At 40.0% G+C, this 18,450-nt stretch overlaps 1 protein-coding gene across 1 annotated transcript in view; it reads right to left on the bottom strand.

Annotated features, from left to right (window-relative positions):
* Positions 1-6,873: 6,873 nt before the first annotated feature.
* Positions 6,874-18,450, bottom strand: part of ASPG (asparaginase) — a 47,522-nt gene continuing 35,945 nt past the window's right edge. Inside the window, exons 13-16 of the mRNA XM_059819890.1 lie at positions 15,439-15,525; positions 8,966-9,065; positions 8,583-8,641; positions 6,874-6,891 (exon numbers count right to left, since the gene is read on the bottom strand). Of these exons, the coding sequence (XP_059675873.1) occupies positions 8,588-8,641; positions 8,966-9,065; positions 15,439-15,525 (241 nt within the window). The 3' untranslated portion in view covers positions 6,874-6,891; positions 8,583-8,587. The remainder of the gene's footprint in view (positions 6,892-8,582; positions 8,642-8,965; positions 9,066-15,438; positions 15,526-18,450) is intronic.

Consider the following 18,450-nt stretch of genomic DNA (forward strand, 5'->3'; position numbering starts at 1 on the left):
TGTAGTATTTTTACCAAATTTCAGGAAAGTTTGATTTTATGGTTACATTTTTTTATCTCCTCACAATCAATTCTCCTTTCTCCTCTTTTTCTGTGTTGTGTTGTTTTGTTTTTTTAGTTTGAAATAAAAATACAAATTAAACAGCCAGGGAACACTATTTTGAAATGACCAGTAATTTTGAATGCCTCACTTCCCAGGTGCCTGACTCTATAGACTATAAGAGGAGTTGACTTTCATCAAAAGCTAGCCACCTTTTATTCTACCATTAAAGTTCAGGTTAGACCCTGGAAGCTGACACTGGAAATCACTAGCTTTTTCTGAAAATTTCAGCCAACAATTTAATATTTAAGATTAGCAGCTGTGCACCAGGTGTGCTTTAATAACTTTGTAATTGATTACAAGGCTTAATTGTGACAGCCATCACAAACCTTGTACCAACCTTATTTTCAATGATGTTCACCAACCAGCTGGTTTTTCAGAGTTAGCAGAATTATGTGTTCCATCCCATAAAGCCATTAGAAACGAAGTAATTACTAATGCTTTGACCATTTATTGAGATTTCCTTAGTATCTGCTGGTTCAAGCCACTGAAGATACAGAGTGTGACTTTGCAGTGAAGTAGCATGGTAATTTTTAGCAACATCTCATATTTCTGGTTTTATGTCCTTGAATGTAGAACTTTCCAAACTACAGTGGTGAGTGGTGACATAGTTGTGGGCAGAGAGCTCGGTCAAAGTGGTCCAAGCAAATAAACTGACTTACTTCACATCACACTGTCAGTCAGCAGAGATAACAGGCAGTCATCTTTATCCTGAACACCTGGAACGCTACAGGATTCAGCAAAGATCTCTGCTGGATGTCTTGCCTCAAGGGTGCTGGGAATCATGTCACTCAAAACTGACCCTTCAGTGGGAATCAGAAATTCAGATGTACCACAGAAAGAATTTGATGCATCAAAATCCCACTTTCACTGGGACTTGGTCACAAAGGTCCACAGCAAAACATATCCAGGAAGGAAGCCACACACGCTGAAAGATGCAAGTGTAATTATTCATGCACCCGCATCACTATCAGAGAATTTCCCCAGCACAGCAGCTTCTTGCATGTGACAGGATTAATTTACAGCTCTCTGTTCTAATTGTGATAACTCCTTATCTCTCAGTAAAAGATTACCATTAAGATTCTGTTTTCTTTACCCTGAAATTCTTTTCTCTGCTATACATGACCATTGCTGCTGAATTGCCAGGACTGTCATTCCCCTTCTATGCTAATAATTAATCATTTAATGTTAAATAATTTGAAATCAAGGTGTAGAAATAACCAGCTGACGTAAACATTCTCTTGCCCCTTTCTTACCTTACCACCTTTCACTGCGTGGAGTCTCATCTAATTTCACTTGTAAGCTCTTAAATCCAGGGTCTGTGACTGTTGAACACCAAGCACAAGAGCCTGATAGGATCTACAACAGTGGCACTACAGAAGAAACACATTTGCTGTGCACATAAACATGTAATTAACAGGGCTTATCTGTGCTCAGAAATGCTACATACGCTACTAAGCATGCAGTTCTGGCCAGGTAACGTCTGCCATGGCCATTATTATTCTGGTCCCATTTTGAAGCTGAGAAGATGTGAAGGAATACCGTAGCTTGAGAGAGTGGTTATTTATTGTTGTGATATTTATTGCTGCTGCAAGACAGAGAACAATCTCTCAGCCTTTTCCCATCTGGTCATGCAACGTGCCACACATCAGGTTGCACGTTGCCGAAGCCTGGCAGTGCTGGTGTACGGAGGAGGCTGCGGAGTGAAGCTGCAGGATGTTGTTGGTTGGCACCTTCCCATGGATTTGGCTGACATCTCCCTCTGATGTGCAGCATCCTGGAGTGGGAGGGCGGTGCTGGTGTGGAGCTCAAAACGCCAGTGGGAGTGCACAAGATACGCACTAGCTGAGCGTGCCTGAACAGGCAAGCCTTGGCAGCGCTGGGCGAGGGGGAAAGGGGCACTGCCTCTTTCCTGCCAACCGAGCCTGCGAGGAGTTGTGGTCCCCATTTGTTATATCTTCCTGTTATGTCAGCAGCAATTTTGGTCAGATGTCAACATAGATTTGGACTTCAAGGACCAAATACTCTGACCATGAGATTTGTATCAACTTCACCGTCCCAATAGAGATACATTAAGTAGTGCTATTTTGTGTGGTTTACGCTAGACATTTCATTTTGTTGCTATGATTCAGGATACTTGTCTCAGCTACACTTCTGAGATGCAGGCTTTTGCCTCTTCCCATTCACCTGATCACAGGTAAACAAATATATGTCTAATGAAGTTTCTAAAGTAATTTTCAGGTAGACACTTTGCACAAATAATAAATCTGGTAGTACCAGATTTTATTCTGACTCATGGGCTATCTAAGATGGCAACATTTGAGTCCCACAGATTCATTTGTATGGTTCAGCAGAGTATTTTACATATCTTACAAGCTCTCTACATTTGTAGCTTTTCTAAAAGAGTCACTAAAATGAAAGCGTTGTTACAACCATGCAATCAAGCACCACCGTGTCATAAAACATTGTTAAAGAATAATGGAAAGACTAGTCTTACTAGACTAGAACATGATGATACTGCTGATAGAGTCCACTTGGAAGGGACACAAATGCATCTGCAATGCTAGTAATGACATGTGCTGCGCACGTTTGATCGGTTCTTTATAATTCTTTGTTTTCACCCATCATACAATTACTTCAGGTTTATCTCAGTGATCTAACAAGTTGTGATGCTGGAAACTAAAAGCATTTTATTTCTTACGCTGCTGTGGTAGGTCCTATGCAGGAATCAGCATAGGTACCTGGAGAAGAGGATTACACTTATGGCGAAATCTGAACGTGCTGTGGGTCCATTACTGCTTTGTGTGTAAGTGGAACTGGGTGCACTTTGTCTTCTACGTACAAGGGATACATTTCCCTCCTTAGTCATTTCACTACTTGAACCCGCCTTAAAAATGGAGGAATCTTCCAACTAGATCACAGTCTTTTTGGAAGAATCCCAGTAGATTACACGATTCAGAAGACTGCAAATAAAGAAACTCTGATTCAAGGAGGATAAAGGCGTTTAGTTCCAGATGAGAGATTTCATTATCACTCATTGCTGAACACCAAAATCCTTGTATGAGACAACTGAGACATGCTTTAGTATAGTAATTCTAAGCTAAGATGTGCAGAACTGGAGTTATTTAGCAATTTAAGAACAACAAGCAGATACTGAAGCCTTGCTGAACAGCTGATTTAATTCAGTAAGTACTGATCAGACACAGCTAGTCAATCTGTCAGTAGGTCAGCCAGCCTTGACAGATGTTAACAGTTTACCAAGATGACATGCAATAGGAGAGCATGCACATGCTGATTTTTCAAATAATTAGGAATGCCATTCCATCACAAAAGTTTTATAAGAGAATCTCTGAACAGAAACGTAATGTTTTCAGACATCAGTAAAAAAGAAAGTGGTTGCATTCAGGAAAGGAAAGTTGTAACTCAAATCAGACGGGAACTTGGACACATTAGTTGTGCAAATCTCTGCTTTCTGCAGTGTTAGGGAAGCGCTGACATAGGCCAAGTAGTCCCTATCCCTTGGCAGTATTAGCTGGATCATTAGGAAAAAGAAACAAAGTGGAAGCTGGGTGTTGTCTTTCAAGTGAAGAAAGCTGTAGAATTGATGTAATGTTTGACTTTTACAGGAGGCATTCATAGCATTTCCTCCATGGAGAGGCAGCAGAGGTTCCAGCACCAGCATTCATTCCCAGAACATCACTGCAACTTAAAAGATCCAACACTGGAAACAAATCCAGCATTTGTGCAGCAGCTATGAGCCTCACATTATTAATTATGCCTTATGCTCTACTATAGTCACTGCTGAAATTGCATACAACAGGATGGCCACAAACCTGCAGCAGCCTCTCTTGACACTCACACACTAGGAAGCTGTCTCAGGACCTTCTGCACATTCCTGGCATGCCATTTCACCCGTTGCTGCTTTTGTAGGGCAAGGGAAGCTACAGCCCAAACACTTGCAATATTAGACTGAGGCTAGCAAAGAATGGGAGCTGCTGCCGTTTTCTGACAGAAACTGAAATGTCATCTTTATGTTCCAATAAGCGTTTAAAACTGATACTAAAAAATATCACAAGCTTTTCTGCGCAAAAAAAAAATGGCAAAACTAACTTTATCCAGCTTCTACCATGCTACTCCAATGTGTCCTGTGTATCAAATATCAAGCACAGATCTGCAGATGATCCTCGCAGTATGTGCTAGATCTAACAAACTATAATTGGATGTAGATATGAAAGGGTACATGGACATCATGGGTGACTGGAGTTAAAGCTGTTATAAAAGTTATGAAGTGTACCCACAGCTAGTCCCAGCAGTAGAATGAGCACGTTTGCATTAGTAATGGCCCTGTACAGCTGCCTAATCTGCAAATCTTTACCAAGCAGAAGATGGCTGGATAAAAAGAAGAGTGTATTTGATCTTTTCAGGGATGATCTGAAGGAGAAAAATTAGGATGTTTAAAAAATTAACCTGCCCCTGGAATGTCTAGCATACTTCAACTAACGAAAGACACTCAGCTGCTTATAGTAATTAAAACAAATAAGTAGAATTCTCATTCCTTACTAATAACAAGATTTTGCTTTTGACCAATAATGATGTAAAGCTTAAGGGTTACTACACTCATAGATTCATCATAAGACTGGGAATTATCACAGGGAGTATAATTATGATTATTAAATCCACTGCACAGAGCAAAGGGTGTAATAGACGAACAAGACAAACACAGGATCTCAGAAGCGTTATTGAAGTTCATCCCTGACACCTAATAAAGAGCTGAAGTTTCTGGCCTTGACTGGGTGATCCTTGCCACTTTTTTAATAACAGCACCCTATACACAGTTTCTCTTAACACTTGAATGAAATTTGGACATATAAAAGAGATGCAGTTCTTTCTCAGATTAACATTAAAAATTGCATTCATGCATTTGCCATTAAAAGATTTTTTTTTTAGATATTGGTCTATTTGTAAGGTAAATTGCAGATTTTCTAGAAAGTTGCAGGAACACTATCTTACGCAAGAAAACATATTAATAGGGTATACATTTCTGTAAAGTTTTGTCACAAAGAAACTAATACTGCTTTATTCTCACTGTAAACATGACCCAAACCATTTCAGTTTAGCTATAGGAGCTTCTAACTAAAAGTCTTCTTACTGGATCACATTTCTAAATGCTGTCCTTCGTGTCTTTACCTGGCTCATATGCAGGAAGAAAATGGTTGTTTCTTCCTTCTCCTTCAGTTTTACTGTTGAGACCTATTGTTTCAGTAATTCACACCAGAATCTTTTTCTTTTGAACAAAGAATGGTAAAGTATAGCTCTAAATACAGTAGGAAGAAGACTCTTTGCATGTTTTTTCTCTTGATCGTAAAAATTTTCACAAACATCATTTTGTTACATACATCACCTTTATGTATTTACAGATAAGACACCAAAAAGGTGATGAAGCCTGATTTTTGATGTTAGATCTCATTTACTTAATTCTGTATTAATTTTATTCAATCTAAAGCATGGTTATTGCTTTTTAATATCAATTATTTAATAATGCAACAGCATAGTTGTTATTTTTGTGACTGTAGTGAAGAGATGCACTACTCTTCACATTAAAATTTCAGGCATTTTTATGTTTTTTCTTTTGTTTTTAACTGGAGTGCATACAGTGTTTCCTCAGACTACATGCACAGTTACCTATTTTAGGGGATGTGATACGCAACATAGCTTGGGAATCTTTTAATACTAGCAGGCTCAGCAAGTAGTCCATGCAGCTTTTCTCCATGATAAGAATAGCTGTGGGAAGGTTGAAGAGTATAAAGAGGAAAAAGAAAAAACTATCTGCACTTCAAAGATTCCCTTCAGATGAAGCAGATAGAAAATCCACATAGATTATTGCAGAAGCTGTAGGTGAAATTAAAAGTTGCCATCTCCAATATATGCATTTGCCTGAAGTATTCTTTATGTTTACATATTCTAGGGCAGATGCAGCTGAAAAGATATATATTGCTTTTTTTCTTTAGTCTGAAAGTGTTGGGACTTTAAACTTGGGGTCTGTTAATACTGAGATCACATTTACAGTCCAAAGAATTATGTGTCCAGCATGTAGCAATCTTGATTATATTCCAGTCAGGATGTGGGAAAAATGCTATTAGAAACAAAACAATCAATTCACTTAGACAGTCCCACAAACATGCTTTATGGCATCTGCCTCCTACTCATTTTAAGTGAGGTTTTATAGTGACACATTGGTGAAGATTAGTACACAACTGCAGGCAGATGCCCATGACTGATTCAATTGTTTGCACTGACACTCACAATTGCTGTAATTGCAACTGAAGTGATACAAGCCATTGCAAAAAACAGACAAAGTGAAACCAACATTGTTCCTGTGAGATTTTATTAGCTGAAACCCAGATATGCACAATCCACTGTTTTTTCTTGGTATGAATTCACCACAGCATTTCCGTTTGCTACGCCTGCAATACTGTCCTCATTGATTTAACATAAGACAACTCAAAAGAGAAGCAGAACTTGTACAGTAAAGGCAATACATTCCAGCCTTGCTTTTTTATAAAAAATTTCTTTTCAGAAAAGTGATTAAAAGATAAGGCAGTAAATAATTTTTAGAAAATCAGTAAGAACTTAATGTGATCCTAAATAAAGAATATTTCTAAGCTCTAGCTTTTCTGTATGCTCCAAGCCCAGCTACCATTGTTCCATTCCTCTTTTCCTCCCACAACCACTTAACACCATTAATGTTCAAAGCTGGCATTTCTGGAGAGGAGTGACCATCTTCTACAGCCTCTGGAGAAAGAGAAAAAGGATGTTTAGAACTAGGCAGTATCCAAAACCTTCCTGAGAAGAGATTACCTTGTAGCCTGCCATGCAAGTTCTCATGCAGTACTGAAGACTTCCTTCAGACTGCCTACTATACTCGTGGGTCAGTCCGAAGGAATTAAGAGATGATCCCTGTAGGAGTTGAGGATTTAACATATTCACTCCCCACTTACAAAAGAAAAGTGATTTTTGCAGACATATTTCAGTGAAAATGGAAATCGCTTTGCAATATAACCCATATTCTGAAGGTATTTTTAGCGTCTTCATCCTCGACACTGGAAAACTTCCATTTAAATGCTTGAGACTGTGATTTTATCTAATCCCGCTATATCAGCTAAAACCAAAGAAAACCCCAAAACTTTACAAGAAAACAAAAAATGCCTGATTCTGTCCTATGTTCATTTAGACCAGGACACACTGATGAAAAAATGCGGTTGTTCCAGTTGCAGTTCCCCACTTATATACACATTAATTCACTCTCATTGATCAAATGAGACACACAAGAGGCAAGGTAGCTGTGGATGCAGCAAAACCTTTAACTAAATTTTGTGTTAATTTTATTTAATAAAGGAAACCATCTCTTAACCAATATTTAAATTGGGATTAGACTTGCCAATATATTGGAGAAGAGATATCTAAATCAACAACATATTGCATCAGAAAGGAGTTCTGAGAAATGAAAGGCAAGTGTTTTAAATGTCTCTAGTTACAGCATAGCACTGGAGAAGGTCAAACGCCCAGACAAGTTTCCTATAGAGAGACTTGTCAGATCTGATGCTTTGAACACGAGGCTCACACCCGCCTCACATGCACACAGCTAGGGAAACACACCTTGTATGTTAGCAGCACAAAAGCGATTCATGCGGGAGTCCATGTCAGAGACAACCAGGCAGCTACATGTAAGGTCTGAGTAAGACAGAGGCCATGGCACTGCCCTGTCCTGCGCCCGGAGGGGGAGCAAGCCCTCGGCAGAGCTCTCTGCTGAAAGGGAGCCTTCTGCAGTCTACGTGTGTAGTACAACTAATTCCTGCCTATTAAGAATCTGCCCCACGTTTCCTGTGGTGGCTGACTATGTTACACTAGAAGATGGGCTGGTGTAAGGTGCGCCATTAAAAGCTTGAGGGAGGGCACATGTGGAAATGCTGTAGGTACCATAGTAGCACCGCCTGAGTGGGAGGCTGTGCAGCCAAACGGCTGCGATCGCCTCGCAGCTCTACTGGAGAAGGGCATGCTCCTGTGCTGGGGGCACGGCACCCTGAAAACCAGGCGTGGCAAAGTGCCCGATAAAAGGCATTTCCTCTCTAATGCAGGCTAGACGGAGGAGCAATTTATTGCAATGGGCTAACAGACCAAGACATTGCTGCCCTCAGTGGTTTTATTTTGGTAGCATTTAGATTCCCAACCAAGTTCAGAACCACACTGTGGAACGCACCATAAAAAGGCACTTCCAGGCTCAGGCAGAAAGAGGAATAAACATTAGCCCTACTCTGCAAAGAAGGATTAAAGTAGACAGAGTCGTATCAGAAACTAAGGCAGGGACAGCAGCTGAAACCAGATGCCCTAGGATGAACTAGGGCTTAAATACAAGATCCCCCTTCATATATGTTCAGGCTGATCTGTACATTTCAGAAATCTAGCACTTGAAAACAAGATCTTACCTTCTTTACTGCCTTTGCCTAAGGAAGTCAAGGACCTCCTTATGCCCTGTAGCCTCTGCCTGTAAGTAGAAACATGAATAAATCCTGCCATCCTGTGCACCAGGACATGCAAATACTTACTTGTGGGAAGTAAGAATATGTTACCACAAAATAATTAAAATCCAATTTAAATTTTAATTCCTCTGACATAGATGAGAAAATTCTGTCTCCAACAATTTATTACTTCGGAACAGCACCAGAGACTTGAGTTTGTAACAAACTCTAATCCGGTTTATAGTCCCCAAAGCAGCATTTACTTTTCCCAAACTAATATTATCTGACAGCGTGCATTATTACTCACACAGCTAGCACGCCATACAGAGTAGAGCCGTATGCACACTTACTACTTGTAGGGGATTCCTGCCATCATAACCAGTTTGCTCCAGGTCTGCACCAGCTAGGTACCAGGCATACAGCCCATCCACATCACCTTTAGCTGTAAGGCTGGAAAAAGAATAATTAATATTGGTTCTAGATCTTTCAGTCCATTTCAGTGTGCTCCTGGGTCCTGTCAATTAGCTCAGCAGGCAAACGCTGAACCAGAACAGGCTCAACATGGCTGCCGGGGTAGAGAGGTAAGTAAAGGAACACTGTTACAACAGCTTTGAATAGCTGAGCAAGCAACACAGCTTGATGAATCAGTTCCTTAAATTAATAGGGCTGTGCTATAAGTACTTACAAACAGGCTAGTTTCACATAGTGGGTGTGACTATGTCCAAAGGGGAAAAAAGTCATGCAGTTTCATATTTCACAACACAATATTTATCTCATGAAATGAGTTGGGGGGAGGGCAATGGCTAAATCAAGATGCAGCTGAGTAAGTGAGAGCACAAGCAGATGTGCTAGCAATCAGTGTGCCTTAAAACCATTAAGAAACCCCCTTCACAAGTCTGCATAACTATGTTTGCTATCAAAAGTTATGACAGCATATCATTTTTACAGTAACACAGCTACATTTTTTGAGTTTTATAAGATAATTTGTAAGATTTAAATGGGCAGCAAGCAAAAAAAAAGCCTTTTGAAGATGACCTCTATCTGCCATGTGTAACAAGCAATAGAAAGGATCAAAATGAATCACATACAAATAAGTGAGTGAAAGTTTTCAGAGAAATGTGCACCAGATTGTTTCTTCGCACATCTGCTGGTAGTCTCATCCATAATAGTTAAGGTTCATTTTTATTTTGGTAAAAGAATGGCTAACAGCCTGTACATACGCAAAAGCATGACTAGCTGTACCAAGCCCGTAGGCAGGCTGAACTGACAGCAAGGCTGGGAGGACTACCTTCAGTTTTCTCAAGACACCAACATCTGTCAGACTCCAGACCTGAGCTTGCCGTGTGCTCGCAGATTGCTTCAGCAGAACTACACCGACAATCATCAAGTGAGGTTGAATCTCATTAAGAGAAGGGGAACCCTCCCCAAACTTAAGTTCAGAGTTTGCTGCCTTGAACAGTGCTCGCTGTGGGGGAACGGCATACTGCTGGCAGCAGGGATGGAGGACAGCGATGGGCTCCTGGGTATGACAAGGAAGCCAGGCAGAGCTGGTGGAGAGTGGAGAAGGCTGGAAGATGCAAGGGGCAATCAGGTAAGCTTATGGAAGAAACCCTGAAAGCAAGGCTGCAACATTCACTTCTCTGCTAGGCTGAAATCACTTCTGTGTTGATTAAATCTCTTTAAGTACCTGAAAAAATGTTTTCAGGGGAGTGGAAGCCTCTAATTGCAGCAGTCTGAGCAGAAAGTCAGAGGGAGGCTTTTGCTTGCAGCAGTCCCAGAGGTCGGGAAACGGGAAAGCCAACGGTCTCTCTCTGTATTCCTCCATGCAATCCTACCAGCCCTGAGGCAGGGCAGAAGACCTACAGCTGGGGCCTTTGGGGGACAGGGAAATGGCAGTGCAGTGCTATGAGGTTTAACAGTGCTTCAGTCTGACATCATGAAAAAAAGAATCAATAAATCATCAATGAAAACTGCCATCGCAAAAAAGGCCCCTCGGAAGCAATAAGAAAACAGGAGGGCAAAGGAGGTCTAGCAGGAAGCTTAGTGCAAAGTCCTTAAGGAAAGTTCAGGAAAAAGTAAGCATTAAGTAAGTGTAAGCATTGGTAGAGCAGAGAAGAAATTGCTTAGCAGGCACTTCTGGAACACAAGAATTACCTTTATTTACAAAGACAAGTCTCTTGCCATTGACACTGGAAGGTCCCTGAATTAAGGAACAAACGAACAGCCTACCTAGCAAGTGAGAGTTACAAGCGTCTCCAACACTGGACAGGAAAGCTCTGTATTTGCTAAACAGAATCTCATCGTTCAGCCACGTGCAAAGTGGAAACCACTTTGGGCAAAGACCAGCACATTTAGAAATATTAGCAACCTACATACCTAGGGCAATTCAGCTAGCATCACTGTAAGCAACAAACAAGGACTACTACACTTGCTTGAAAATTAACTGCCTAATAGCGCCTGTTCAGAAAGAGCAATTTAACCCCCAGTGCCAGAGGTCAACATTGTGAAGTGGTCTCCTTCCATGACATTAGAGCAATCCAAATACACAGAAGTATCTTCAATTTTGCAGCAGCCATTTACTGATCAAGTGAAAAATATATTCTACAGGGACTGTGACACAGAGAACAAAAAAAGTGATGTAGCTTGCGAGAAAATTTAGATACCACTCAAAACAGAAGATACCTACTATTCACTAAATTGATTATAATCAAGAACACCACAAAACATTTTCTCCAATTTCAGATCTCCATAGTCAAGCCAAGCACATCTGTATTTCCTTTACACAATGTAAGTGTACTTCATATAGTCAAATATATACATAGGACTTCTCAACATACACTACAGGGACCTTTTTTCTGTATTTTTCTCAGAGATAGTTACAGCAGCAATTCCAACTACAAGTACATCCTCTAAGCAGCAAGTCCGTAATTTTCATATCATGAAATACAATAGAAATAACTTCAATATACGCTCATTAGGCTGTTTAAAACCTGCTTTGTTGACAAAGAACTACATACCACAGTTTACGAAACTATGATTGATACCTTTTACAGCACATAATCCCAGGTATGCTGCTTATCAACGACTCTTGCATTTAGAAAGAAATATTATGTACCCATTTCACAGTTTCAGCATTGCTAATGGGGCCATGACTATCATAGAGCTAAGATAACAAGGATAGTGATAATGCAGTTATGCTCTCTGATTTTGTGCCTCCTGTCAGACCAGCATCAAGCAAACTCAGTTACAGGAGCTGCTGTTTACTGCTCTGTTACTGTCAAGGTACATCAAAAGAGGAGTGAAGCTGCTCAGGTTTCTGAGTGTTTAGGACAAGGGCCAATGCAGTTCTAGATCTGGGAAGTAATGAGTACAGTTAAATGACACCTTGGGGTTCCCTCCTGCCTCCTCAGGTACTAGGATTTCATCTTTCCTAGGGACACAAAGATCGGCTTTTTCAGCAATTCTCCTTTTTCAGTGTCTATATAAAGTAATGAGGAAATACTTTCTTTTTTAGGTGTATCATCACTGTGACAGAAGAGAATTTTATTTTTTTTTAATGAAAATCCTCAAAAAGCAAGTTAAAAGTCCAGCACAAGGCATAGGCTGTTCTATCCTGAACATATTCAGGAGTGCTGCCCTTAGCCAGTATCTCCACTTCTCTTTCATTGAGACAAACAGATTTCTCGGAAAGATAGTAGGCATTAGAAGCTTGGTCCCAGTTCCTGTAGAGGCGTATTCATCCTTCCTCTCCCAGCCTTACCTCCCAAGTTTATGTCAGACTGAAGAGGCATCTAATTCTGAAAGTTGCTGATTTGGAAAGGCTGCATTCTTGTATATTATATCATATCATTTTATGAAATCTAAAAATATGAAAGAGAAAGCTGGTTTGGCTTTACGCCCCTATTTAATTTTGTGAATACAGACTTGAACAGAGTATCTCAATTATATACAGACTTTTTTTCCTTTAAAAAAGAAACACAAAGCAACTGTTTACCAACTCCAGAACTTGACAAGCCTTCAGAATAGGCTGTGTCCCAATTTATCTAGTCACGGTTTGGTTTTGCAGACAGATGACAATACTACTGCAATATGAGAAGAGATTCTGACATTTTTAACAGATTACTAACATTGAGACCTCTTTCTCATTTCAAAACAAAGCCATGAACCAGATACCAAACATGAACAAAGTAATTCTAAAAAATCAGGCTAACACCGCTCACTTAAAAAAAGAAACCAGCAAGTGAAACCATGAAAGATTTAATAACTATATCACCTTGGCTGCACCTATGTGCATCTCCACTTCCTACCCAAGAGTTCATGCTGATACTGTCCAACTCTTAGTTCTGGTTGGTACTCCTTTCCCTCTCAAACATCACCAATGCCAAAGGACCACATTTATTTTTATTTTATCCCCAAAATCTTCCAACTGAACTATTCTATTCTAAAATCATGAGTCTAAACAGAAGGAAGCTGAGGAGACAGTATTAGAATGCAAAAATCACTGCTTGTGGTCTTTTATGAAAGCCAGTTTGTTTGAGGATAGGTAAACAGCAAGGTGGGGGGGAAACATGATTATAGCTTCTAATTCAGAGAGAACTGTATGGGAGAAAAGAGTTAAATTAGGAAAGTGCAGGAACCCAGAGCTTACTAGAAAGCAAGCAGCTTTGTCCCTCTAAACCTCAAGAAGTTGACATATTGCCTTGGTGGCAAATTCAGACTGGTACAAATTGCAGCTTAAGGCACGTTACAAGATAGAAGAGATGTAGGAAAACAGTTCAAATTAGACAGAGGAAAAAATGTTATAAACAACTTGTTCTGTAAGCAGCTTGACCATGTGAACACATTGACTGCCATGAAAGTGCCAGTGCCTGCAAAGAGAAGGCTTAAAAGGAGGAGGTAAGAGGTAGGACAGAGAAGTGAGCCTGAGTATGCTGGAAAAATGAGTGTATCAGTCAGGTCATCTGAGGATACTCCAGAAGAAGTATCTGAGACATTTTGGCAGGAGGACAAACACCAGTACCTCAGATTTAATAACTTTTAGGCATCTGAATAATGCTCTGTGGAAAAAGTCTACTTTGGTGGAAAAGACTATGGCGGGCTCTCTAAAACAGCAAGAGGAAAGAAAGCCCTTCAGCTCTGCAGGAGCAGTGTATGGAAGAGCCACCATTCATAGACACTTCAGCGCTGTCTTGAAGCCTGACCACTGCCTCAGGCTGGCTGTGCTCCTGGTACCTGCTGAGCAGTGACGTCTGTCAGTGGGCATGCCTCTGGCTGTGGCCACTACTCCAAGCTGCCAGCCAGGAGAGTGCCACGGCCCTGGCTCCTGACCCACACCGAGGTGGGAGAGCCCCTTCCCTCTCATCCCGAGTACACCACTCCATGCTGCGTCCTCATTCAGCCTCTGCACACATGTGCACTCACTCCCACCCTCTGTTTGGGAGATTTATGTTGTTTTTATACTAAACTTATTACCATCAATGCAAGTTCAAAATATGTTAAATGTTTATTATCAAAATACCAGCTTTGAACAACAGGAGATTGTGCAATACAGATGTGGGGTATATGACTCTCCTTTAAATGCTGTAACAAACTGCATCAGAAACACTTTTTGTTTAAAGGACCCTTGTTCTCCTTTTTATTTTTTTTTTTACATACTACTCCCAGGTCAGCTAGCCAAACTGGTTCTGCATGTGGCACCAGGGCTAAGTAAGGGTCCAGTTTATTTGCAGAGGAATGCCATTCCCTAAGCCACTCCTCTTGCCTTCTTGGCAGATGGAAACTATGCAAACCAAGGGTTTAGTTCTGTCCTATCACTTGCAGTGCCCTGGGAAGTACATATTTTAGCTTCATGGTAAAAGTATTATTACCCAGTCTCCTCCGAGAGTGTTACGACAACAGAAACACTCCAGCTAGTACTTCTTGATTTCAGAATTACTCAAAGGTCTGAGTCCACTCTCTGTACAGAACACACATAAGCTTTACCTTGACCTTATAGTTTTGTAGACAATATACAGCACTGGCTGGTTCCTACAAGTCTCGTGGTTTCCTGCCAAGTCCTTATATAAAGGCCCGTACTCAGGGTTTTTTTGTTTGTTTTTGAGAAGAAGAAATGAAGCAAAAACTATAAGTAATTTTAGGAAATACATGAAACCTTCTTACAATTTTCAGAGTAATTTGTAATTCAGGACCAGTACTGGAAAAAATAAAACCAAGCATCTATTTCTTTTCATAATAGATATCCATATCATTAAACCACCTTATATATTAAAAGCAAGTGTATGGAAAACCAGCTTTAACAGATTAAATATAGAGATGGTGAGCAGTTGTTCAAAAGTTTTGGGATTAAACCTATTTGTCTATTTGATTTAGTTATTTTTAGGAAGGATGTTATATGGTGGTTAGAGTAGAAGCCATTGTCATATAAGTGAAAAGTGGATTTTAAGAAAATAAAAATGATTCACTATGTGCAGCTTTATTCTCAAATAGAGATGCTATTAAATCACACCTTGCACAGCTTCCTCCTTAGTGAAAGTGCTTGGAAAAAACTGGCATGTTTGCTTCCAGTTCACTTATCCCCACAATACTCCCTCTACTTTGGAGCTCTCTTGAGTTACTGGTGCTCCGACAGAGTTGATTCTTATCTTCATCACTTCACTTGTTTCCTCATTATTAGTCTAGTACAGAAATAGTCAAATCATGTGCCAGGGACCCAACTGTTTCTTGGACGTTGTCTACACACTGTTCTCCATTCTGAGAGTCTCTTCTGAAAAACTGTCCCCCTCCATCCCAATTTTAGGGCCACCTCACCTTATATCCCATTTACCTGCAGAGTATTGTTCCAACGTTCTCCAAGTCATGGCTTGAAAGGTGCGCTCCTGTTTCTCGTAATGAATTAATCACTTCTATGTGCCTTTGTGAAAGGAATAGAAAAAATTGAGAAAGTGTCTTGACCGGTAGGTTTTTTTCCCCTAAGTCCAGCATTACTCATATACACAAACAGTCAGCGAAAGTTCTTGTATGATGTTTGCCACCATCACAGAACCAGTAAATCTTCTCCAGGGTGACAGATGTAGTAAACAGATCTGCCCTCCCTATCAAAAAACATCGTTCACATACTAAGCTCATGGAAGTGTTAAGTTCAGCTCCAGAAGAGCTTTACCTTAGTGCTAGCTTAATTTAACACTTGAAATATTAGTGATTGAAATACATGCAAACAGTGAGGACATTTATTACATAGCATCATTCCTTTGTTTTACAGGATACAATGCCCATATATATCAGTCTTAAATAAAACATATGTCTTGCAGATAAACAATGAATCTTTAGGTTAATGTAGAAGCTAATCAGGTTTTTAGGGCTTCAAAATTGTGCTAAGTATTCTTACAAACCTGCCACAAAAGCATACCTTTTCCTAACCCCCTCCTCCCAATACCTTTATTATTTATTTCCACCTGGAGTCTTAGGAGGTCTTCCTTGTCCTTTCCTTTGAGATAAAGGGACAAATAGATATTTAAGCACTACCAGCCAATTCCTATAGCTTAGTCAGATGCTTGAGAAAGTCTATGGAAAAGGCCACTCTCTAAAGGTACTGTCGTGGATAGAAAATAACGAGACAGATGAAAAATGTGCAAAATACTTTTTTCGCAAGTGACCTAGTGAGCAGTTTAGAACTAGATTCCAAAAGGAGGTGACGATGTGATCCTCTGCTAAACAATTGATCTAGTTCACAAATCCAAACACAGTTTTTTTTCTCCAGAAAGAGCATGATGACACCAGTAGACCAGGAATACTTTCATAGTTCCTCTTTTAAGCAAGTTGCTGTACCATAACACTTCAAAATAAAGAGTTAGGCATAATTGTAATAGGAAATACATGGGCTTTTTCAATCCATTACCTAAAAGCTCATCTGTATTAATTAAAAATAAAAAATAAGCTCACATACATGTTCTGCTTGATCCCTTGCATTTTCTTGGAGGTAGCCATGGGCATTTCCATTTTAGAACTGGACTAAACTGCTTATCTAGTCTCTCTGCTTCTTTTTAGGAAACTCCATCTTGAACAAGAAGCTACTTTGCAGTTATCCATATTAAGCCTACGTAAGCTTATATGTTTCATATAAGATCTTAATTTTTAAACTAAACAAAGAACTGTACAGATGCTATAGGAATCATTTTGCTTTTCCAAACATAGGTTATTTAACCTACCAGATAGACCTATTTAAATTGTACTTTTTTTTCAACTGACAGCCAAAAAAAATTTTTTTTCTTTGTTTCATGGCAAAGCATTGCTTGGACAGCACATGCCGCAAGTTTTTTCAGTTATCTAAGATATTTTCTTAGATGGGTCCCTTATGACATGGCTAGTCATCCACAAGCATCTCGTTGAGCCAGTAAATAATGGCACGCTTCCTATTTTTCAATCTGTGGTCAAGAATGAATTCTACGTGTATGAAATTTTTATTTCAGTCTTAAGCAGAACAGTAATTAGCTGAAAAGAAATTTGACCTAAAACAGGTTAAAATAGAGCATATTTGTTCACTCAAGCTCACATTGGGTACAGAACTGAACATGGTGAGTGTCTGCTTACTCTCCAACGACTGCCCTGTAAGTATTCCTCACTTCACACCTTATACTCGAAATCACAGCATGAAACTAGCACTTTTTAAAATGGAAGCTATGCTATGGGGCAGCACTAAAAGATGAAAGGCAGCAAAGCATGTAATGTTGTGTGGTATCCTCCCTCAATGTGCTCCCCCTATGAAGCCCATATCTCTAGATTCCAGCGAAGAGCCAGGCTTTTCTTTTCCCCTGTTGTAACTACTTACTCCTCACAGGTAGCAAGATTCACTCCAGAAAGCACTTCATGTCCCACCTATGCCACACAGCCATTACTACTCTGAGTGAAACCCTATAAATCTTTGATACAGACAGATTTGGGGGCATTTACTTTATCTGTTTAATACAGCAAATTTAAATGACGGAATAAATTGGTTTAAAATAAAATAAATCTCGAAGCATTGAAACTAACAGTGTTTACAATAAATGCTTACAATAAAAATTTCTAAATAGAAGTACAATGTCCTGATGACTGGGAATCGTTCAAAATCATGTTTCTTGGTGTGGTAGGAAGAAGAGGCCATACCGCTGCTTGCTAAGTGAAGGGTAAGGGAGAGGAAAAATAGGGACAAATAGTAATGTGCAACTTCAAAGTGTTAAATTTAGTACCATGACTATGAAGAGCAGATCAGTCCAAGAAAGCAAATGGACCACCTCTCACATTCCCATCACTCAACATGAAAACTATGCAGGAGGTAAGTCACGCTACAGCTTGTTCCTACTTGCACCCAAACAGTATCTACATTCTGCAGAAACTGAAGCCCTATCCAGAGCACCACTTCTGCTGTCTTGTACCTACCACAAGAGCATTATTCATATTTCAAGAGGCTGGCTGTGAATTTTCTGATACTGTTATGTCTTAGGCACATGAGAGGTATTTGTCTTTAGAAGTTTTTTCTTTAAGTGCTGCTCTCCTGCGGCTTTACAAAAGCCTCACAAGGGTCACAGTTTAGCCGATCTGAAGTTCAGCTGATGTCATGAGCCATGAACTTCTTGGGAACGGTTCAAATGCAATTCCTGCTCTAAGGCAACAGCACAAAACCAAGGGCAGAGCAACTGTTGGACACTGAAAGTTCAAGGTATAGAGGGAAGGCCAACGTCACCATGTTAGTCTGGGGTGCACAGCTGCTTGTCCATTCCAGCCCCATCTGATAAGCAAAACCATGAGGAGCTATTGTCACCTGTGAACTGTTCCTGACTCTCCCTTTTCTTAGTGTGCT

Source organism: Gavia stellata, chromosome 7 (assembly GCF_030936135.1).
Source record: "Gavia stellata isolate bGavSte3 chromosome 7, bGavSte3.hap2, whole genome shotgun sequence".
Taxonomy (NCBI): Eukaryota; Metazoa; Chordata; class Aves; order Gaviiformes; family Gaviidae; genus Gavia; species Gavia stellata.